Source organism: Tympanuchus pallidicinctus, unplaced genomic scaffold (assembly GCF_026119805.1).
Source record: "Tympanuchus pallidicinctus isolate F22 unplaced genomic scaffold, pur_lepc_1.0 scaffold22, whole genome shotgun sequence".
In the NCBI taxonomy this organism is placed as follows: Eukaryota; Metazoa; Chordata; class Aves; order Galliformes; family Phasianidae; genus Tympanuchus; species Tympanuchus pallidicinctus.
Genome location: NW_026294739.1, coordinates 15,098,899 through 15,122,012, shown reverse-complemented (window position 1 = coordinate 15,122,012; position 23,114 = coordinate 15,098,899). Strand labels below are relative to the sequence as shown.

The 23,114-nt window shown below is 48.5% G+C and overlaps 1 protein-coding gene across 6 annotated transcripts; it reads right to left on the bottom strand.

Moving 5' to 3' along the window:
- Nucleotides 1–347: 347 nt before the first annotated feature.
- AP2M1 (adaptor related protein complex 2 subunit mu 1) lies at nt 348–22,685 on the bottom strand. Of its 6 annotated transcripts, none has more exons than XM_052685708.1 (12): nt 22,577–22,593; nt 16,799–16,875; nt 14,098–14,210; nt 8,968–9,233; nt 8,737–8,819; nt 5,522–5,657; nt 5,289–5,430; nt 2,767–2,886; nt 2,332–2,467; nt 2,042–2,139; nt 1,795–1,906; nt 348–1,462 (listed from the first exon to the last, which is right to left on the bottom strand). In XM_052685708.1, exons 3-12 carry the CDS (start codon nt 14,169–14,171, stop codon nt 1,328–1,330), a joined length of 1,302 nt encoding a protein of 433 aa, XP_052541668.1. In that variant the 5' UTR covers nt 14,172–14,210; nt 16,799–16,875; nt 22,577–22,593; the 3' UTR covers nt 348–1,327. The 6 variants fall into 6 exon arrangements, with proteins under 6 accessions (XP_052541668.1, XP_052541667.1, XP_052541666.1 ...); XM_052685707.1 differs by lacking the exon at nt 22,577–22,593 and adding an exon at nt 18,971–22,132; XM_052685706.1 differs by lacking the exon at nt 16,799–16,875 and having other exon boundaries at nt 22,577–22,685.
- Nucleotides 22,686–23,114: the final 429 nt, after the last annotated feature.

Sequence of the window (23,114 nt, the reverse complement as noted above, 5' to 3'; positions counted from 1 at the left end):
AAGCACAGGGGACAAAGCAAAACCTTGGATTCTTCCAGCTGCTAATACGTGCAGGCAGCCGGAAGCGCATTGATCAGGCAGTAAGAAATGCAGGTTCAGCCCCACTGTAGCTTTCAGGAAGCTAGGAGCCTCCCAGCATATACCAGGCTGCTATGGAAGCCACTGCTGGAGCTGAGCACCAGCACAGTTGGAAATAAGCCCTGGGAATGCTAGGAATACAGGCACTCCTTCATTTCACTTATCTACCTCTACAGCAGCCCAGAGCTGGGCAAGCAACAGAAGCACGGCCCCAGAGCACAGCCCACCTCTTGTACCACCACTCCTCCCACAGAGCAGCACAGGCAGCCTTCTCCGTTCTACATACTTTATTAGATTCAGAGCTGGACAAATCACAAAGTGTACAAAATGGAGACCACACTACCAGAAGCGGGACTGTGGGTAGCAGCAGCATTCCTATGGCCCATAAGCATTTGGTAGAAGTGCGGAGAGGGCAGGCTGGGGCAGGGGGCTCTTAGTGCCAGTTGCATTTTAGATTCCAGAGGACAGACCCTATTCACATCCTGACAAGAGCTCAGCTGACCCACACCCCCCGGGATGGAGGTGGCCTTATTTCCAATTCATTTGGAAAGGAACGACTGGCTCGAGCCAGCAGTGGGTTGGGGTAAGTGCTCTATGGACCTGAAATGCTGTGCCACCCACATACACACCAGCAAGAGTCTAAACCCTCATCCTAGTTTGGTCACAAACCTTCCCAAAGCAGGACTCTATACTGAAGACTTTGCAAGAAATAACAAGGCGGCAAGATCCAGGGAGCCCACCGCCTCCTCTGGCAGAAGCCCAACAAACTCACCACCTCAGGCATCCCAGACTGGCCAGCAACATCTACCACAACAGCAATAGCTAGTACAGAAGCCAGGGTAACTTCAACTCAGATTTGTCCAGTCTATGTTTAGGTCTATTCTACGAGTACATATGCACAAGAACTTCAAAAATACTAGGATATGATGCAAGTAGTGAGACACCAACAGAAGAGCAGTTTAATGGTGGACGTTCCCTAGAAAGATCACGAGAGGATGGGAGTTAGACTAGCCCTTCCCCACCCCGGGACAGGGAGCAGGAGGCTGACTGCACCCCTGCACACAACCTGATCCTGAACTTCAGTTGCAGCTCGGGTGGTAACTGAGCACAGGCAGGAGAGTCTGCTCCCAGGTGGGCCACGGGGTCAGCCGATCTGCATAAGGGGCCAGGCAGATGTTCTCTGAATGTACTTGAAGACTGAGATGTGGAGGATGGCTTGGAGAAGAGGGAGCCTGCCAGCCCGCTGGGGCTAGCACCTGGTCTCGTAGATCCCACTCCTGCCAATGTACCTCACCCATTTTATCACATCGTGGTCACTGTAGTTCAGCTTTGGCTCAAAGACTTTCAGATAACGCACCTTCAGCCCAGAGGGCGCAAATGGGACCTAATGAACAAAGGAAAGGCAGCAAATCAAGTTGGAACACGGCGATAAGATACTCTCCATACACAGCCACCTGAGGACCTCTAGGCTAAGCATCCACAAACGGACTCAAAGAGCCACCCCTCCCCACACGCATGGTGACAGACCCCAGTGGCTGTAGGGACAATACTCTTCCACTAGCTTTGACACCTGGCTGAGCTCACGCTAGGCAGAGTTGCACAACGGCTGGGGACAGGGAGCACTCAGAGCTGTGCAGTTCCCAGGAGGCCAAAAGGGGCTGGGCTGACAAAGCCTCTCTAAGGTTAGCAGCACCTTGGAAGGAAACAGGGACTCACCTCAAAGTTCATGGAGATGGGGGGCCGAGCCCACTTCTTCTTGTCATTGGTGGGCAGCAGCTCAATCTCCGCACTGATCTGGGATTCCTTCATTCCAGCCATTCGTTTTATCCTACCAGAGAAAGCACAGAAGTGACAAGGTGCCCAAGATAGTTCTCCATAACACGTGCTCGGTGCAGATGAAGACTGAGCAGACTGCCTTCCCAGACCCTCCCCACACAGCACCCTGATCAGCATGCTCACTTACTTCCACACAATGGCATTCTCACTAGCCTTGTACTTTGCCTTCCCTTTCATGCAGATAACCTGCACTCCACTCGTATTGAGGGGTGTTGGGATCCGGACCTGGAAGGCAGAGGATAGAGAACAGAAATCATACTGTAGCAGGAGCACTCTCTTCTTCCACAGCACAGCAGCACCACCACACATCCGTAAGCACTCAGCTCACTTCAGTCCTGTGCAAGTATGAAAACTCTTTTGTGAGGACAACACAGCAGGGGACAACAAGCAGAGAGACAGAATAGGCCCACAGCTTACCTCTATCTTCTGGGCCAGCAATGAAGGTTTGAAATTTGATTTGATCACCACCTTCACTTCCAGTTTGGTCCGACCCACCTCCCGCACCAGGGGGATCACACGGAAAGGAAGGATGATGTCCTTAGTGGTTCGGTATCTGCAGGTACAAAAGGAGGAGTTAAACTCCCTCAAGCTCTCAAATTACACCAACTTCCTACAAAGACAGCCTCTGCACGCTGAGCACGCTAACAAGCAAACAAAGAAAACCACGCAGCTATGTTTCTACCGCATCTGTAAGATTAGGACTTACAGAACAATCTACAGATTGCACTTTGCAGAGAGAGAAGGCAAGCGTAGCATGGCCTAGTGCTCGAGGACTGCAAGTCTGCCCAAGACCAGCAGCACCACTGCAGCAGCAAGCTGCCAATGCCAGCCTGGCCATCCCCCACACCGTACCTCATGAGCTCAAACTCTCCATCCGGTGGAATGAAGCTGATGCTCCTCTCAGAATCAAACTTGCTGAGCCTCACACACTGGTGGAAAGTGCAGTCATCGATGGCGATCGACTGTTTGCCACTAAAACACAAAAGAGAGTTAAACAGCTGCAAGCTACAGTCCCTGTACCTTGGCACAGTTGAAGTTTGCTCAGGCAGAAACTATTCTACAGAGCGTGTTGCCATTGCAGGTGTCCAGGAAATGGGGAGGCAGGGAGAGATTTAGGGGACAGCAGCCTCCTGGCTCAGACTTCCCTTGCTTTACCACTAAAGTCATATTTCAAGGCAATTGCTTGAAACAATTCTCCCCCTCCTCTCCCCAAAGCTGAGACACTTCTGTTGCAGCCAGAGGAACACGATGCTCAGGTCTGCCTGCCAGCAGCACCTCGGTGCTGCAAGGGAACTCTGCTAGCCCAAGTCTTCTTGCAGCACAGTAACAAGAAAACACTTTCCTGTCCACAAAGCTATCCCACTGCCACAAGCTAGGAGATGCGAAGTTCAGGCTCTTCTTGTTTGGAAATCTCTGCAGAGCTGTTGATTTCTACACTACTAGCAAGTGATCTGATTCCAGAGGGAAGCCCTTGTTCTCAGGCCAGCACAATAATCAACTTGCTGAGGACTACAACTTGTGCCATGATATCTAATCTACCCAGCTATCATCTATGCATTTAGGTTCACTAGTTTAGCCTGACAGCACTCAGCTTGTGTTGAATTCCAGTAGCTAGGAAGATATTCTCAGGGCTAGGTTCTACAATTAGCTAAGAACTCATTTTATCTACTAAAAGGGACCATAAAAATGAGAATTTAGCTGGCAGCAGAAGAGGTAGAAGTACAGAAAAGTGCTGCAACACAGTGCTGTGACACCTAGGCTGCCTCAACTGCTACAAGCAACAGGGTGACCGTGCCAGTGTGCAGACAGTATACATAACAGGCAGGTTCCTAAGAGCCACCATTACCTGCACAAGTGGGAAGCAGACTTACCCCAGGCTGACTGTCTGATCAGTTTACACAAGCCATTGGTGTAGCTTGTGCCTCACAAGTGGGAGTCAGTTGTTCCTGATCTGTTGCCCAGTCAACATCAGCAGACAAGTTCCTTGGTTTCTACAGAACACTGTAGGGAAAGCCACACTGCCTACCAGTGCCCAGGTCTCAGGCAGCATTAGTTGGGATGTGACACTGCCACATACCACAAGCCAGAAAGCAACTGGCAGCAGCTGCTCCTTTGGGTCACTTCTGCTAAATACTTCTAGACAGTGACATCTCCTGCCTGTTGCCTGCTGGAGGACCACGACTGGGCAGAACCACCCAGCAAGAATCCCTGTCTGTTCTGCTTCTGTAACTGAAGAAATCAGCACACTTACACGTGAAAGCACTCACAGCACAGGAACTCTAGGCAGTGCTGCTGACTCTTCAGAGGCCTACACAGGTATTTTACCTGGGGTATTCCCCCACCCACTTGAGGCTCATTCATTTTATTGGCTAGATTCAGTTACAAGAAAGACAGCTTAAAAGTGACAGTGAAGTGATAGCTCTTGGTTTGGTTCTGAGATAAAAGGCAAATAGCAGCTCAGCTGTTTATGGGAACCATCTAGGAAAGTGTCTGAGGTCTGAATTACATGCACAAGTCACACAAAGCAAGAGACAGGGAGAAGAGCAGAGTGCACACAGTTGAAGCAGATTATCTACCTTCCCAATTCACTGGGGGGTCAGCAAAAAAAAAACAACAACAAACAAACACAAACAAAAAACAACAAACAAAATGACAAAAGAAACAGCTCAGTCAAAAATGGTTAGTGGGAGAAAAGTGAGTCCCTTTGCTTCCCCCTCTTTTCCTGCCCTCCTGTTCGAGAAGAAGGCATAAGACCCATCTTCAGCTCTAAGGTGCATACTGACTGAGGCATATTTGGAAGGAAGGCAGCTGGGCTCCCAGAAGTGCTGAGTCTCCAGCCCATACAGCCACCCGTGTGACAGCAGCAGGTGCTTGCACATTAGCTTGTCCACCATTCTGATCTATAAAAACAATCCGGGTGGAACAGGCTACTGTCAGACGGGCTCCTTCCCTGTTCCTTGGGAAGGCTGGCTACAACCTATAAGAGGATTCTGTACTGACTACAGCTGCTAAAGACCAGCTCTGGGAGAATCCACCTTGAGAGAACATTTCCAGATACAAAGAGCCCATACTTATCATTACGCTTGAATTTTAAAGATGACAGCCCAGAGCTGCTGTTGTACAGACACGAAGTCAGTCACCCAAAACATGGAAGTCATTCCACATTCTCACACGAGTCCTGCTATACAAAAACCTTCTGATCTGGGCCCCTAAGTTCACTAGCTCACATAGCACAGACCAACTCACAGAAGAATCAACAGTGACAGCTGAAGGGAAAAAAGGTAAGTTGCTTCTGTCAGATCAGACACGCTACCAAGCACTGCCCTCTCATAAGAGTCCCAGGTGGCAAATACCTTTTACCACATGCCTCTCACCTTTTCCCCGTTTCATCCGCAGTCCCTTTGCCCTGTTTTTCAATGACAATCTTGTCATTCATGCCAAACTTGCACTCTGGCATCCCACTCAGGTAACTCTTCATCACCACTCTGCCAGAGACGTGGGCACTCAAAACCTGACCTGGAGTAGAAAAGAACACAGTTCAGAATACTTAAGCACTCAACAATTCCTCAAACCAGGAAAAAAAGACAGCTTAACAGCTCCCACTTACCTTGGGGGGACATCAAGAGGTTCACACTCTCCAGCACATCAAGGAAGAGTTCATTGCGACGGTATTTGATCCCTTCACGTCTCCACCCAATCTGTCCAGTCACCTGGCTGGTGATCTGGGACTGCTCTTCCTTAGTCTGAAGGGAAAGAATCACACCCTAAGACTCTAGATAAACTGAAGGACTAAGAAAGCTTGTCATAAACCAAAAAGAAAGCACTTGCCATTTACAGTACACAAATACTTTTGATACTTAAGACTTCAAGCGTAGTGACACACCTGACAGTGTCACAAAAGCATTCCTTCCTCGGCACAGGAATCCTACGCCAAACTAAACATTAGTCAGAGACAGCAGGAAAGCTGCTTCCATTTTGTTAGCTGCACGTTAGGCCACATTTCGGTGTGAGGAGTACTGGGCTAAACTGATGACATTCAAACCACACCTGACACGTCAATCTATAAGTAAGAGAGACAGGGCAGTTTGCACCCTTACCCAACGTCAGACCCTAGGGCCATGAGGCAGCTGGTACCAATGACTGCAGCCATTATCATGCCATTTGGGACAGCAGTTGTGCTCCAGCACTAGCATAACACACACCTGACAGCATCTGTGCTCTAAGCCTCCTATGAGCATTAAGGAGTGTGCTGAGAGGCACCAGCAGGTTTCCTACCTGATGCTATAGGCGGGGTCCAATCACACGCAGAAAGTGAAGAAGTAGATGTAGAGCAGCAAGTGTGGTGTACACAGGGTTAGACAGGCAAGCAGGTCAATAGCAAGAGAAGGAGGAAGGGAGAAAGAGGCAGGTTAGGCTTAAGGCTACCTCAGGGCAGGAACAAAGCAGGCCAGCTCGCTGCTAATTAGGTAACAAGTCAGCACAAACAAGACAAGGAGCTTTAACCTCTAGCTCAGAAAGCACAGCAACCTTCCTAGCAGTGAAAAGTCTTTTCAGACCCGGCCCATGACATACCACCCCAGTGCAAAGTAGGACAGAGGAGACGAGCCAAATACCACTCCCAGTAGTGGACTCCGTTCCTAAAGCAGCTGTGGATGTTTACCACGGCACAGATGCCTGATGTCAGGACATGGCACCCAGGGCTGCAGGCATCTTAATAAAACCCAGTTCTGTAAGAAGTTGTGTCCTTGTCGATCCGGCCTCTTCCACCAGAGTGGAGTAGAATGGCAAGGTGGGTCCTTCCCCGGCAGCCTTGCACAGGGCCCACAGGGTGGCAGCACACGACCACAGTTTAAAGCCAGTGGTGGCTTTGTTCTCGCCAGGGTCGGTCACTCCTTGAGCAAACAGAGCCATTATCAGAACGCTGACAAGGGAGAGTGTTCTGTACTCCACTGGGAGCTGCCTAGGCAAGTATTCAATGCAGTACGAAATATTTCTCCCCAGACCACCAGCTCTGGAAAGACCACTGTAACCACAAAACGTGGAGTATTCAATTATTCACTGAAAAGGAAAAAGGCTGAGTTTAGAAATTCTGCCACAAATGCAGATTTTGTTCCTTTAAGTCAGTGGGCCAAGGAAAATATCATCATGAACTAAGCAGAGATAAAAGAACACGGATAACAGATGACCCGGTCCCAGATTTTAGCCTGACCTATCTGTCAGAAATTGGCTGTATGTGAAAGAGGAATTTGAGGCTCGATGTGCCAGAGTAAATAGCAGACATGGAAACATGGAAAATTCCATTTCCATCGCTCCCCCTGAAATACTACGTTTGGAAAGGATTGCTTCTGCTCTTTTTGAGCTGGGATGCACAGAACTCCAACAGAGCAGATAGCTGCGGGCTGTGATTTATCAACAGCCATAGATCAGAACTCTTCTCTAAAGGGAAAACACCAAGCCTATTGCTGAGCAAGGTAAGGTGCCCTGGCAGTAATGTGCACACAAAAGGCTTATAACAAAAACAGACAACAGCAAAATAAATAGGGAAGGAAGTGAGGGTGGTAGAGCTTTGCTAGGAACAGGAGCTGACTCAGCTGCCTTGAGTGCTGACCATCCAAAATGTCAGACTGCAAAAGGCCAAACAGATTTATGCTAGGGTTCTGAATAGGAGACTGGGACCGGATGCACTCACATCTGGCTACTGATACACACGTGCCCTCTTGCAAAACACTGCTGTTCTAGCAGAATATATGCTGCTCAGAGGCAGCTCCTCTCTCTTCCCCTCAGTTTCTTGAGATACTGAGTCTTACTTAGAAGACTAAAAGGAGTTCTTAGGAAGTCAGTGCTAATAAAATAAGCTAAAACAGAGCCTACAGAGTCTTTGACCTCTGCTTATCCTCAGTCACCAGGCAGCCTCCTGTTGAACACTTCATTTCTGCTTACACCTTGGGGCTGAAATTTCATACAGATCTACTCTGCAGACAGCTTCAGACTGACTTCCAGGTTCTCCTTGACTCACTTACTAAATAGATGATAGAACTGAGTATTAGGTTAAGTCCTCATTATAAGTCGCATGGCTTTGTTAGAAGAACAAACAAGCAACGTGCCCAGGAACACAAGAAACAGTAACTACAGCAGTCCTTTTGTTTCACAGATGTTGAACATGAGTTGGGATGAGAAACCTAGTTTTGAGGAGTAATCTGCAGCAATAAGAGCTAATTTGAAAAACATTTCCTCAACAGTCCAACTTGTCTTTTTCTCCTCAGGAGCAATTTATCTTCTAGCCCCACGTAAGCTTTGCTGCAAGAATTACTATCGTAACAGATGTGCAGTGGAGAATCTCACCTCTAACACGAGAGATCCCAGACTGTAAGGATGCATCTTCAGCAACAGAGTAACATCACCTTCCTGACTGCCAGCAAGATCCAGAAGGCTGAAGAATGCTTCATTTCAAAGACAGGCACGAAAGTCTGATAGCTAAAAGCAGCAAAGACTTGCAGAGAACAGGCCTGCTCAGTGAGAGCCATGCACAGGGCAGCTATTTCTGGTTCAGCAGGCAGATGTATTTATCCTGTGTCAGAAGGTGACACAGATCAGTACTTGAAGGCAGTCATCATTTACAAGCGAGGGACTGTCACCACCCTAACACAGGGCCCTTCCTCTCACATCTCATCAGGTGTCAGACAGCATGGTGTTTCTCAAGTGACTCTGGCACCTCCACCCAGTACAGGTCAAACAGCTGGGTAGTTAGCTGCACTTTCTCGAACGAGTTTACAGAAGATTAGCCAGCAGAGCAATGCTGTACCCCAAAATCCCTCTGGTTACCTGACTCTTGATGCCTTGCTGAGTGATGAAGGTCTTCAGGGCCCCCGTTTCAGAGTTCTGAGGATAGCCAAAATCCAGGATTTCTACAAGAGAGTAAAAGACAATCAGCTCAGAGCCACCAGACAGAAGTGCAACAGAGACACGCCAACAACATCAACAACCACAGTAAGGAAAGGGTTACAGAAGAACCAAGTGCAAAATCATACAGCAAGCTGAAGGGAAACATCTCACCGTCCAGCAGCTCATAGATGAGCACGAAGTTGTTCTTTATGTTTTCTTCACTGATCTTTCCGAAGTAAGCAGTCATCACGTCACACATCTTGTACAGAAACTCAAACACCATGGCAGCGTTGACGTTCTGCTTGGTGACAGCAGCCAGCCAGATGTTGGAGCGTTTGACGTGGAAGAAACTCGTGCGGGCGATGTTGGTGACCGGCGAGCGGACCTGCTGCCGCGCGTGGATGACATTGACGCGGAAGGCGTCCACGGCATTGCGCCTACGAGGCCAAAGAGAAGTCACCACCACGTGCACAGAAACAGGCAGCTGCACAGCTCTGCTTACGTGAATACAGTCAGACATCGAGCTAACGCACCCGGCTTCCTTTGGATAAGTCCTGGGGATGTCACAGCCAACAGGGACAAATGAAGGCTCTGAGCAGAGTTGCACGTTAAAACTCCGTACGGACTCGAGGAAATAAAGCTAGTGGTCTCTGCAGTTTTGAATGACAATTCTAATTGCAGGCAGAAAGAGAAGATAACCCCATCTGGAGTTACATGGCAGAGAAAACCTTCCTTCTGCTTATTTTGCTGATCAGTTACCATAGCCAAGAATGAACACTAAAAAAGGCTGTGGCTCAAAGAAGAGTCTGGTTTTGACTGGGCTACTTAGTGTCTAATCTGCACGCCCAGGCCTTCATACTCTTGCCCCAAAACAAAGCTGCAGTCTCCCCTGATAGGACAGTACCCCCAGATACACCTCTGAGTTCAAAAAACCAGGATAGCTGCCCAGGTCACCCGATAGATGTCAGTGCCTGCACACACCACAAAGGGCAATTTTAATTCTCAGATTCATCTCACCTCCACATCCCAGGTACCATGGAGGGCAGGCTGAAAGCAGCAAGCAGGATTAGGAACGTTTCTGACTTCCCAGTTACATGTCCTTTCTAGCCTGCTATGCCTCAGAGCTACTCTTGCAGACAGTAGCAGCACTGCATTATGTGCACTGGAAGATCCAGTACCACTTGTGATGGGAAGGAGCCCAGCACAATGCAGAAAAGGTGCTGTGCAAGTTTTCCCCAGCCACTAACATCGTTAATCTGAGCTAGTTTCACTATACACCACCGACAGGGAACAAATCAGTCCCAGCTAAACATGGATGTCTGCATGATACTCTGGATGTTAGCTTTCCCACACTATAGAGTTTTTTCATCCTGTAGCTACAAGTCAGGATAAGCTCCCCAAACTAAGTCAAAATCCACTAAATTTAAGAACATTGGAAGGAAGTCTGAGGGCTTCATGTAACAGGACAGACTTAAAAGCAGTAGTCCACATACCAAGCCAAGACACATCTAGTGCTTTATTACTCATATCCTTCCTTGAGATTACGTAGTACAACAGGGGCTCTCCTCACTGCAGTGTCAAGGGCATGGTACCAATTACCCACACCATGTTTGAGAGCAGGTAGCAGTAACACCCTTGCAAGCAAGGCTGCACGCAAATGCTCATCACAGTCCAGCAGGCAGTTCCAACTTTGAAAACAAAGGATATTCAGAAGAACATACATTATCATAGTAGGTATTCTTTCCTAGCAGAAGCCTCTTCAGTAAACACCCTCCCTTGTAAGCAAAATTCTGGTGTTCAAATATCTCCCAGGCTTTACAGCTCCAGAAGGCTTGTAGATTTGATTTAAATTAGTATCTGCTTCCCGCCACCCCTTACCCCCTCCCCAAGAAAGTAGTTAACCTACTGTAGAACAAGATCTAGAAGTCCCATTCCTCCCCTCCAGTAAGCTTTTCAAGGAAAGTTCTACTTTCTCTGAGTGGCAGCCCTCCCAGCCTCAGGTCCTAACCCACTAGCATTAGTGCCAGAACCAGCAGTCAGACTGGTGTGTGCTACAGGAGAAGCCTCGGGTCAGTGAAGCTTCTCTAGCACACTGACTGCCCCCTGCAATGCCAGTCATGGCCTACCACGCGTCTCTTACCTATTGCTACAGCAGCCAATGAGATGGGATGGACAGAAATGGCGCCAGCGGAGAAAGGAGGAGTGACAGCAACAAGAGAAAGGGTTAGAAACACACACACAAGGCACAATGAATCCAAAGAGATAAGGAGAGACCAAACAGCACCCCCTCCCCCTGGGCACAGAAGGCCTAGGAAGTACTGGCTGGGAAGTAACAAGCTGTGGCAGCAACAAAGCCCTCGCATGGCACAACACAGACACGCCATGGTCAGACTGCCAGTGTCACAGACTGGCGTTTGGTTGAATTTCAGGACTAATGGGGCCTTCAGTCCACGTCACAGCTCGGATATCTAGGCTGCTCTGCTAACGTGGGGCATGCCTCGGGGGGAAAAAAAGGAAAAAAAAAGGAAGTGAACCCTCAGTGTGAGGCACAGCCCAGAGATCACAGAGTCCCAGGTTTCCTTTTTCTGGTGTGCCTCATAACAGCTGCAGTCTGAGCAGGCATTGCTATGGCACTGCTCTCATTGGAAGCTGTTTGGGTTGATGCCTCCTGGGTTGGTCCAGCCACCAGGAAACACAGCGAGTTAGACAGAGCTTGGAGCACATCTGGAGAGATATGGCACATTTCTCAGATTCAGACACTGCTCGATCCAGCTTGCACTTTTTCCTTAAGGATCAAGAGCCATGAAGCAGAAATGATGTATTAGAAGCTCAGAAACCAAATTCCTATTTAAAGTGCATGCAGTTTGTCATGTAAGCTGCTCAATTTCAAATGGCTTTTTTTTTTTTTTTTAAATCAAATAGCTGCATTTTTAAAAGCAGGTGAGTTCTCCCAGAGACAATGTCACTGAGAATCAAGACGTTTATGGTCACAATAGAGCCCTCCATGGTATCCTGAATTAAATGCGTGGCACTTTGCTCATATCTTTAAGAGGCTGTTCATGCATGCAACTAGCTGCTGCACAGATAGATGCACTACATGCACTGAAGCCATTCTCCTAAGCTGCAAGCAAAGAAAGCCCAAATTCTGTGGGGACTGTTTTCTGCCTATATCAAAGTCAAGGGAAGGACTTCTTTGACTGTCACTTTGCTCATTTGAGCTAGAATGTGCTTATTTAGACCCTTTAACTACGCAATGGGAGATGCTCTCATTACCATGGATAGCTTTTAATCTCTCCCAGCACACAGGCTGAGGCTTCAGAACATCAAAGGCAAGTGCCAAGACCAGGGAGTCTTACAGGTCACTCACTCCGTACCCCTATGAAGACGACAGCAGCTCTGCCTATGTCCCATTCAACCTACCTCCCTGCAAGCCAGATGGGCTCAACTCCCTGCACTTCAGATCCATCAATTAAGAATTAAAAGACTGCAGTATTGTAGAAATCTATCAGAGCTTGCCTTAGAGACAAACTTCCACAGAGGAGAGCAAAAGCTCACCCTCTGAAGGTGAGGTAGGGCACTTAAAAGCTTCCAAGTATGCCTGGTATTGATGCTCACATTCAGAAGAGGAAATAGTGGATATCCAACTTCACTTGCTTGCTGTAGAGCTCTGATACTGTTACTTGGTATCAAAGTAAGACAAGTCATAATTGTTCTAAGAGCACTTGCTTTTATAAGGTTATAAAAGTCACAAACTGGTTTTGAAGGCCAGTTTCAGAAGGAGTCCAACACCTGAAGGAATAAGCTCAGTTAACAGCCAGCTCCTGCTCCACCTGAGTCACAGGACTGACACCAAGACACTTTCACAAAAATGGGATGAAAGATTCACTGAAAGCAACACTAACTCCTAAAGTTCTAGAGAACATCTGGATCTTTTGGGCACCTATAACTGAAAGAAAAAGATAAGACTGGGTCAGGTAGGAAATCCAATTTTCTAGTTTCGCCCCACCAGATATGTAAGAAAGTACTTCTTATTAAGTCACTCCAGAGGGAGAACGAGCCAAGACAAAAGTTATGGAAGATCACTACATTGAAATATGTAACTCTTCAGCTTATACTTAGAGGGCCAGGATGCCTTTTAAATTAAAAGTGTCAGTTCAAGTACAGAGTAATCAAAGTGCTTTAAGTCTGCAAGCCACAGAAAACTCAAGACCTCACTGCCAGGAACTGCAGCAACAGTGCCTCTAGCCCCACATACAGCACATTCTCAAAATTCATCAATAATCCAACCTACCTTCATTCAGTCACCACAATACCCATTAATTAGGGGAACCTCACAGATCTGGTACAGGAATTGCTCTGAGGAGCTTCAGCTAACAGACTGGCAACAGAATGTTAGAGTTAACACAGCAGAGACAGAAGCTCCATAGCCAGCAGTTCTCTGCTTCAGCAGTACCAACGTTCCTCGGCTCAGCTCTCTGTGGAAGATTTGAGGTAGTTTGGCCCTACTTTGAACTGCTACCTTGCTCGGCTTTAGTCAGCTTAGAACGAGTCAAGAGATGCTTAAAGCTCACTAGGTGAAGCCTTATTACAGATAACACTGACCACTACTGTCCCATCAGTGAAACTACAGAACCCTTCAGGAGCTACTTTCACTCAGCTTTAACCTCCACTAGGCAATTCATACCCAGAAAGGAACTTAAGTGAGCAATGTCAGCCCTTACGTGAAGCACAGTGACGTATCCACGCTTACTGAAGTGTTTCAGAGCTTCCCACAGCTTTAGTTACCTGACACACACCAGGCTGGCGTAGAATTGGGGCACAGAACAGAGTACAAGGGTGGCTACTATGAAACTGCTGATAGCATCAAAGTGCCAAAGACCAGAGGCAGTCTTCTGCCTGCACTCAGTGCTGGACACCTGAGCTGGAAACTCACTCAGAGCCCTGGTTACAGCGCATGGCAGACAGTTCCCACATTGCTCCTCCCTTAATGTTTTAACAACTACAGTGAGGCTGGCAGACTCCTGCAATGGCAGCCTATGTTGTTGAAGCACTTGGACTAACAGCCATGTCTCTAAATACAGAAAGAAGTCCTGGCTTTGCCTGCAGGTTATCCTTTACTGCCATTGGCAGGTGATCTGGGCTTAGTAAGCTCAGCTATTTCAGAACTAGGCCTAGAGCAGCAAATTGAGTTGCAGTCTTACATGCATGCACAGCTAATGCAGAACAAAGCAGCTCTAGGTTGTTGTCTGCACCAAAGTTAGACAGAAGTGCAAAGAGCAAGGATGCAATGGAAGCACTTACCCAATGTCATCCCGGTAGACTCGAGAGATTAAAACCTCTCCTTTATGATTATAGATGAATAAGCCTCCAATCATGATGGAACTTTAATCTTCTCTTCCCATGTTGGTTAAGACCTGGAGCAAGAGAGCACACACGTTAGGTTGCACGATGACAAACAGCAGGGCCTGGAACCACAAGCAAGCCAGACTCTTTATTTCTACTACAAAGCATGCATCCCTGCAGTGGAGATACAAATTACATCACTGTACAGCAGGGAAATCTTCACAGCAAGTACACATTGGTTTAATCATTGCTTGCCCAGGAAGACTGCTTAACTTTGAAGAGATAACAGATTCCACAGCAGCAGCCACTGATCTCGTTGCTCCAGTTGCTGGACAAGACGCAATCAAGCTCCTAGAAAGATTTCTCTAACCATTCAGTTTTGCAGATTATTTAAGCAGCATCCTGACCAAGTTCCACACACCCCTGCTTGGGATCACAGCTGCCCCATAGGATAGGCTGTCTTAGTACCTACAAAAAGCTAGCAGTTGTCTAAAAAGCTTGCCTGGCTAATGACAATGGCTTGTTCAGAGTCTTGCTTATCCATAAGCTAGCAACACTGCACATCAAGACCGTAAGTAGAATGCTACTTCAATAAAGCAAAAGGTGATAGGGAACTGTCACAATGCATGTGGAGTCTATGTGCTGCTCTAACTGCTTTCACAGCTTAGAATTGGTATCTTGAGCTTGGGTTCCTGGACTTAATTTCTAAAAGCATCAGCAACTTGCCCTCAAGATAGACAGATGCAGTACAAACTATGATGAGCAGAGGAGAGGAGTCACTCAAACTAAGCTACAGAATACTATGATCTAGCAGTGTTACAGCCTTTCCTGTACCTTAGCAGCAGTGCTGAATAACACCTGTGAGCTTTGCTTCAGAGTCAAAACATAGTCTGCACAACAAGCCATGAGAGCAGATCTCAGTCACGAGGCACTTCAAGCAGGGGTGGTGCCTGATGTTACCCTCTCAAACTGCTAACCTTCTCTTTCTGTAGATTGCTTTAAGGAGATCTGCATAGCCAGTACACCCAACAAAGGCAAACAGCCTCTTTTTCTTCCTCTCCAAAGCACAGTTACTTTACCAGAGCCATTCCTGTAGTCATACACACTCCCACTTCACCTCAGCCCCAGGCACAATGCCCACTCACACACGTGGCTGGTTTGCTCAGCCCAGGGAAGAGCACTGCACACGTGACAGGGCAGGTCATGTAGCCAGGCCTTGGGACAATCACCTAGAACACGAGATAACCAACCATGCCCACACTGCTGTTTGGGAGATTAGCCTCCACCCACTTGTCTGGGGTGGGTGGAAAGGATAGGGAGGGTGAGCCTAGAAACAGATGCTGAGGGCAAACTGATACTGTTTGTTCAGGAACAGCAGAAATGAAGTCAAAATGACCTTGTCTCAGATCGTCTCAAAGGTCAGAGAAATAGAACACAAAAGCAATGAACACATCAGAACTAGAAGGGCCTCCAGTGCAGAAGCCTGCAGCATTAAGAGGATCTTCTAACTCTTACCTTTAAGAAAATAAAGGAGCTACTTGATGGGACTGTAGCTGCGAGTTCTGTCCTAAAACAAGATATATATATATAATAGTGAATAACTACTTCTACTTTCAGAAACGCTTGAACTTCAACACCAACACTTTCAGCTACCCCAGTGAGCTCTCAGAGAGCCATGCTACACGTACTTTTCCACTATTGGTGTTCAGCTTCACAAGGAAAGAAAATATTTTTTAAATTACCTCTCAAATCAAAACAGTGAGAAAGACAGAAGAGCTCTCAAGGCTCACACATGGCTTTTAGTCAACACGCCCTGCTGGCTGCATCCCTGGCTACTAAGACTGCCTCCTGCCACTTGTCAGTGGCTTCATGTGGCACTGACATCAACATTCATTCCAGGTAAGAGACAATGATCTCCTTTCAGGCTGCTGCATTGCTGACTTCCACTCTGGGTATGTATCATTGCTCCCAAAAGTGATGCAGAGTTCTCACATCCTCTTTCAGACCTGTAGAGAAGAGTCTCCTAGAAGCTTATGCAACTGGTCAAAGCTGGATCATATGAATCCTACAAACCCTTTCCAGAAGATTCCTAGAAAGCACATCCTAGTCTTAAATATAATCTCCCTCTTGGGCTTTAATGCTGCTTAAGTTATTTGTTCCACTATTTTTAGCAGAAAGGAAACATCTGCTTTGATGAGCAACAGGATCAGCACATACAAGACAATGCATCTTGCTAGCATGGCAAGCCAAGTACTTTCTGAAAAAAAAGTATGAATGTTCACTACTGTGCTAAGAACACACAGGAGATCGCTGATGAAGCTTCCTGTTGGAAACCAGAAGCCTTCTCTTGGGGATATCTAGGTGTTTTAGATGTTGACTGAGATAAGGAGACCATCCCTTCTCCTACGTTAGATGAGAGCACACTCTGCAAGTTTCACTTAAGTTACGAAGTTAAACATCAGCATTTTTAACTGCATTGCAGTCCCAGGCAGCGGAATCAACTGCTTGCCTGTACTTAGAATAGGCGCCTTAGAGGACGAGCAGATACAGCGTAACACAAACATTCTCAGCCTTTAAAAATCCCTCCAAGCCATTCACGACTTGGTAGATCTTCTCCACTGCCTTCAATCAACTCTTTCCCAGAAAGGCATTTTCCTACCTAACTCAGTTCCTCTTGACAAGGAAGCTGCTCCATGCTTTGGTCTTTCTCAGCGCTTCCCTCTGAATGTTTTCCTTCTGGAAGGAAACTCAAAACCACAGAAGTTATTCAGGATGTCAGCAAACCATGGCACAGACAATATAATCACTCTGCTTTGATCTGTTTTCTTGGTGGTTCATAGAGTTTGGCTTCCTAAAACAAACAAAAAGCAAACACCCAGCAGATCACACCGAATTCAGTCTTCAGGATGTGGATCACACTGCAGGTAAAGCTAGAAGTACCTCAACTCCCTAACCTTCCTACTTCCTCTGTGTATCATTATACCTTTTATAAAGTGGAACACCAAGTTCAAGGTGCAAGTCCCACCACTGCCTGGATGACCACTGTCATCCTCACCTACTTCACTCTTCCTTCTCCAAATAGCTTCACATCTGCATACTGTACTTTTTAAAAGAAAACAGGACTGTTCACCAGGATCACTCTTACTGTAAATCCTCACTTGCTATCAAAGAGGAGCACGCAGAGAGATTTGTTCCCAATCAGCTGATGCACATTAGCTGTGCTATACAGGCAACACGACCAGGCATTGAAGAATTCTGTGCTGTGAATCCCTGCTAATGTTTCACTTACTACAGGTGCAGCCAAAGAATCAGGACTGCTCTGCCAGGAGGCTTGCTGTTTTTCTTTCATTTCGGTGCAATGGAGCCGTTCCTTCACAGTGTGCTCACGGTGGAAGCTCAGAAGCACTGAGGACACCCCAGCACCACCACTTTTCCTGATCAGATCGGTGCCCATACTCCCTCCCCACTTCAACGACTTCCATCAGCTCAGATCTGCACAGCTGGGAAACTCAAGAGGTGGAATGACTGGCCCAAGGACATATGAAGAGATGAGAAGCAAGCGACACAAAGAGGACCATGCAAGAGAAGTTGCTTAAAGCCTAACAAAGAGAACGGCTCTTAAAGACTACAATGGCCCTCCTTGAAGCAGTTGCAGTGAAAATAAGCTCGCTTTGTTTTGATCCTCTCCTTTGAGCTTCAGAACAAGCTTCCGAGATACTTGTTTCAACTGTTTCAAGGTTACTGTAACGGAGGAGTTTAGTGCTGCACTTCTGACCCACCAAGATCTTCCACCCCTTCTTAAATAATGAGCAAGTTTCGTTTCCAAAGCTGATCTGAAAAGTAGCAGCCCGCCACGGTTAAGAACTGCAGGGAACAGCACTCAGATTAATTTGTAACTGACATTCAGTGACTCAGGGCTGTTAGAACGCCCCAGAACAAGAAATGCACCACTGGAGATGGGTTCATCGGCTCGCAGTGCTTGGCAACGTGACTCAGAAAGCTCCCAGTAAGTGCATTGCTCAATCGGCTCCAGTGACTCATTCTGCCCCTCTCCACAGCCAGCCCGGCGGAGGGAGGTTGTGCTGCATTGTTTTTGAGTTTCCTCGGGCTAACAGCTCATTGCAAGACAGCTGAAGAGCAAAGCCCAGCACTTCTTTGACTGTTTCCAAGTGCCTGCAAGCCAAGGCGACTAGCTGAAGCCTCTGGCTTAACGGTCTGTCAACCACATTTTCAGAGCTACGTTCCTTCTGTTTCACAGGCTTGAACATACGGCAACCCACTCCATACTGCTAGTTACCACGTTATTTTTCTGGTTATAACACAGACGGGTTTATTTTGGTTAAGGTGCAGAGGAGATCCATCTGAATACTGAATTTGCACCAGCTGGTGACTAATCAGATGGATTTAGAACAACAGTCCTCTTCCAACAGAGCCCCGTTTCTCCAAGCAGCTAACGGCTGGGGCTGGAGATCTGACTGAACGCTGTTCCTACAAATACCTACGGCCAGTTTGCTTCCTGCCCTGCTGCCAAGTGCTCACATTCCAATACGTTTCTATTCCAGACCATAAATAGAAGGCTGAAGCATCGTGAAGAGCATCAGAGCCGGACCACATACTTACATGCACTTACAAACCCACCGGAGTCAAGGCTGTGTGGAAATGCCTTAAGGGAACCTTAGTAGCAAAGTTACCATCTTAAAAGCCTGCTACAAAAAGCAGTAAGTACAAAAGCAGACCGCTGGGATGTGGATTTGAATGCATGTCAGACCTATGCCAGGAGTTCCTTTAAAAGCCAGACTTCTCCCTTTCACACCTACATTGTGCCACACACCTGGAATGCAGCTCGGTGCAGCAGCGTCCTGATGCCAGGCTGTCAGTAGCTTCAATTCTGAGGTGCAACACGTGGCTGGCCTGGGAGCTGCCCATGGACACGAGGCACTAACTGCAGCATCCGCACCAGAAGAAAAACACCTTTCTGCAGCTGCCCGTTCTTTAGGGAAGGAAAGACAAAGCTGAATTTCAGCCTGAGCCCTGGATGCACACAGACATTCAAACGAGTGATTTTCTCCAAAACTGATGTCCCATAACCTGAAGTCTTCCACGCGACACCATTTAGAACAGCACCAGCTTCAGCCAACAGGACAGACGTCACAACGTTGTTGCCTGACTTCTGAAAGTGCATGCACAGAACTGAGCACAAAAAAAGCTGACCTCAAATTCATTGCTCAGGAAAAACAACAAACTGCTACTCAGTTTCCTACAGCAGGATATTTCTCCCAGGTAAGAGGGGCTTGTTCTAGCCCTAAAAGAACAAGGCACTGCCTGGAAGAAACATATCAACAGCAATGTGCCAACAGCACAGCTTACGAGTGGTGGAACAAACATAAAAACTGAGAATATAAGCAATTTTCATTCAGGAAAAAAATGTGGTTGTCTATAAGCCTCCAAAACAGCTTCTCAGAGCCCCCCCAGCACAGTCAGCAATCTGCTGCTGCAGCGTAGGTCTGTGAAGCAAAACCATTAAGTGCCCTCTGAAAAGGCACAGAGGTAACTGCAGCCAAAGAGTAAGTGCTCAGGAGCAGCCTGACAGTAGGACAGCTCTTATACTGCAGCTACAGTTTCTCACTACCAGCCAAGCACCAGCAGCCTCAGAATTTGGAAAGCCTGGTAGCTCTGTGATCACACGAGTGTGTTCATCCACTGATTTTAAAAGACAGCTTTAGGAACTGCTGTATTTCACTAAGTCAGCTGTGAATTTGCCACTCTTGCTACAGTGAGATCTCTCCAGAAAAAGAGGCTTAGCACTACAGGTATGAAAATGAGCTTGTTATGTGGCCTGCTTAATTACCTTCCACTCAGCCATTGACAGAGCAAACCACTGAAGCCTGACCAACAGATCTATGTGGACTTGTGCACACCTGCAGACAAGCCCACGTCTTGGAGCAGGGCTGCGGCTGATAAGCTGCAAGCATCATGGAGGTTCCTGTGTCATCAAGGACAGTGGATGAATAGTGTGAAACGATCAGCAGCAAGCTCAGGAACCAGCTACTCTGGGATCATCACTGCTATGCAAGGGCTAGGTTTCCTCGCAGCACTGACATCACCTTGAATGAAAAGAGGAGTGTTCATTACGTACAGAGTCCATCTTGGAAGCAGCAACCACAAATCAGTCAATAAGCTGGCAGAGAGCAACCAACCCATTTAGTAGTCTATTAAAAGAAAGTTTGGGTTCTGACTTAACAGTAAGTAAGACTTCTGTGCATTAATGAGCTTATCCAGCTAAGCAGTTCGAGGTACATTAGCTGCTGGAGCTCTCATCCAGGAAGAAGCCAGGAGAGGTACTGCAGCTCTCACAGGACCAAGGGCAAACCCACTGTAACGGTTTCTGCATTCCAGCAGTCGCTATGATCTTGGACAAATGACAGCAGTAGAAGCAGGAGGCAGATTAGTCAGGCTGCTCTGGCAAACAAGCTATTTAGGAAACTAGTCTTTTCAAGCTAGCACTAGCTGTTATCAAACCCAAAGGCTTAAGGCTTACCTCGATGTCATCATGCACCAGCTAATCCGAGCACCTAAGCTTTGCTTAGAGTGATGCATTAGCCACTGTCCAGGAGGCCATGGGCCACACCTGGTTTTAAAGAAGAGTAGCTGCAATCCTGGGGAAGACAGGCTGCGTAATTTAATTAAGACACACATCGTGAGCTAAAGAGCTCCAGAGATAAGACGGTTTCAGAGGAACCGTTCCTATTTTAAACCCAATCCCATAAATCCCCACAGCCAGTGGGCAGGAAGAGAAGCACGTTGAACTCTTAGCAGGCTCCCCTCCTACAGCCTGCCTCTGCGTGCCGTGCTGCACGCCGCCAGCCTAGTGGGAACGAGAGCAGTCCTGATGCAGGGAAACACGACAGGCTCCATTATTCAAGCACCATGCACCCCCTCCACCTTAAAACACATTCACAGCCTTTAACTGTACAAGCTCAGGAAACTGATGCAAGACACCGCACTGCACTAGATAGCTTCATCTTACCTCTGCACCAAGAAGTACTGAAGCCAAGAAAAGTTTAACCAGGGTCACGTGAAGTGACCAATAAAGGCTTTGCTCTTCAGCAAATAACAAACAAAAAAGACACACAAACCCTGAGATACTGTCAAGCCCCAGAAAGAATCTGCTGTTCTCTCTGCTTCAAAAAACTGCAGGTATAATCCTTTGAACCCTCAAGACTCAACTGTTCAAAGACTAGGAATGTGCTGTCTCAAGAGAGGGGAGAAGCCAGCCACAATATACTTCATAGACATCACAAATGGCTGGAAGAAAATATGGCCCATCTTCAGCCCAAAGAATGCCGGGTATCTTTGTCACTAGATGTCAGTAACATGGCACTGCCTACAGAAGAGGAACAATGTCCCTGCTCTGACAGGGAAAATATGGAAGTAGGCAGCTTGGCAGCGCCTCATCAGACTGGAGATTGTCCCTGCGAGCAACTCACTGGAACAAGTCTAGCTTTTACAACAAAAAAGCAGTTACTGCAGTTCTGATGGCATTTACGCTAATGCTGCCCAACAAGACTCACACACCCGCATAAGCCCAAGCGTGGATACAAATCTAACACAACCAGGCTCTGAGCCACTGAAGCCACTCAGATGTGCTTATCTGGGAAAGTTCCAGGCTCAGATTCTGGAAGCCTTAGGCTAAATCTTCAGGGTAGCTTTGTCATCCTGGAGTGGGGAGAAAGCAGATCTTAAGACCACACAGCCGATAGGCAGAGTCGTTTCCCAGTGGGGACAGCAGTCAGCTGCACCGAGCAACAAACAAGGCTGCGTTTCCTGCAGCTCTGCAGGATCCAAAGCCCGGCCCGGGGAAGGAAGGAAGAGGAAACGCATCCATAGGAACTGCTGGATAGGGGCCCACTTTATGCTTCGGCACAGCATCAGCAGAGCCGCTCTGCGTCTCAGCAGGTTTCCCATAGGGGAAGCCGAAGCTGATAAGCCGCGGCCGAGCTACCTTACGTCCAGCAACGGCGCAGATGAACGATTCCCGGGAAGTTCCCGCCGATCCGATTAGAGGACCTTTGCTCGGGCTGACCCGGCACGTAGCCGGAGCCCTTCCCCACGCTCCGCGTGCCACAACGATCCCACCCGAGGCCCCGCGGCCACCGCTTCGGCCCCGCCGCTAAAACAAACGGCCGAGCCCGGAGCGCATCGCACCCCGTCCGCATAGCCCGGCTCGCTGCCCTGCCGTTCCGCGCGGCGCGGCCCGCCGTCACCCCTAGCGCTGAGGGGAGGCGGCCCGGCGCTGTCACAGCCGCGGACCCCCGGCCCCGAGGGAACCGACGCCCAGCCGAGCCCCGGCCGGCCCCCAACCCAACACGGGGACTGAGTCCCACCACCGCGCGGGGAGGAAAAGCGGGCCGCCCGGCCCCTGCGCGGAACGCCTCACCTGCCGCCGCCCGCCGCCGCTCGCCGCCCAGCGCCCAAGATGGCGGCTGCCGCCCCCCCTTCCCTCAGCGCCCCCCCTATCACTGCAGAGCCGCCGCCGCGCATGCCCCGCCCACGCCCCGCTGGCAGTGCGCAAGCGTCAAGAGCGGAGGAGGGGCTTGGCTGCTGGGGCGCGGGAAGGGCTGAGCCGTGCGGTGCATGCTGGGAGCTGTAGTCCTGCGGCGCGGGCAACCGCTGGGAGTTGTAGTTCGGGGGGGGGAGGAGGAGGGTTGCAGATAGCCGTTAGGCCTGTGCGTGGGGCTGTAGGACGGTGAAGGGGAGACCGCCCTCCACCCTGCGGGCCTGAAGCCCCGCTGGTTCTCACTGCCCTCTATGGGGCTGGCACCCATGAACGGGCACCCACAGACCGCCAGGCCCAAGCCTGCTTCCAGCCCAACGGAGAACGGCCTGAGCACCCCTTCCCAGAGGGATGTGGCTGCAGAGTGAGGGGCAGAAAGGGGAGCGAGAAGGAGGAGGCTGGTACAAAACAAAACACGAGG

Excerpts from the sequence above, each read along its gene's own strand:
- AP2M1 (XM_052685706.1), bottom strand. The coding sequence starts at position 14,171 with ATGATTGGAGGCTTATTCATCTATAATCATAAAGGAGAGGTTTTAATC. Across the intron at positions 5,431-5,521 it reads CCTCTTGATGTCCCCCCAAG|GTCAGGTTTTGAGTGCCCAC; the intron begins GTAAGTGGGAGC and ends TTTCTACTCCAG. Across the intron at positions 2,140-2,331 it reads TGCTGGCCCAGAAGATAGAG|GTCCGGATCCCAACACCCCT; the intron begins GTAAGCTGTGGG and ends TCTGCCTTCCAG.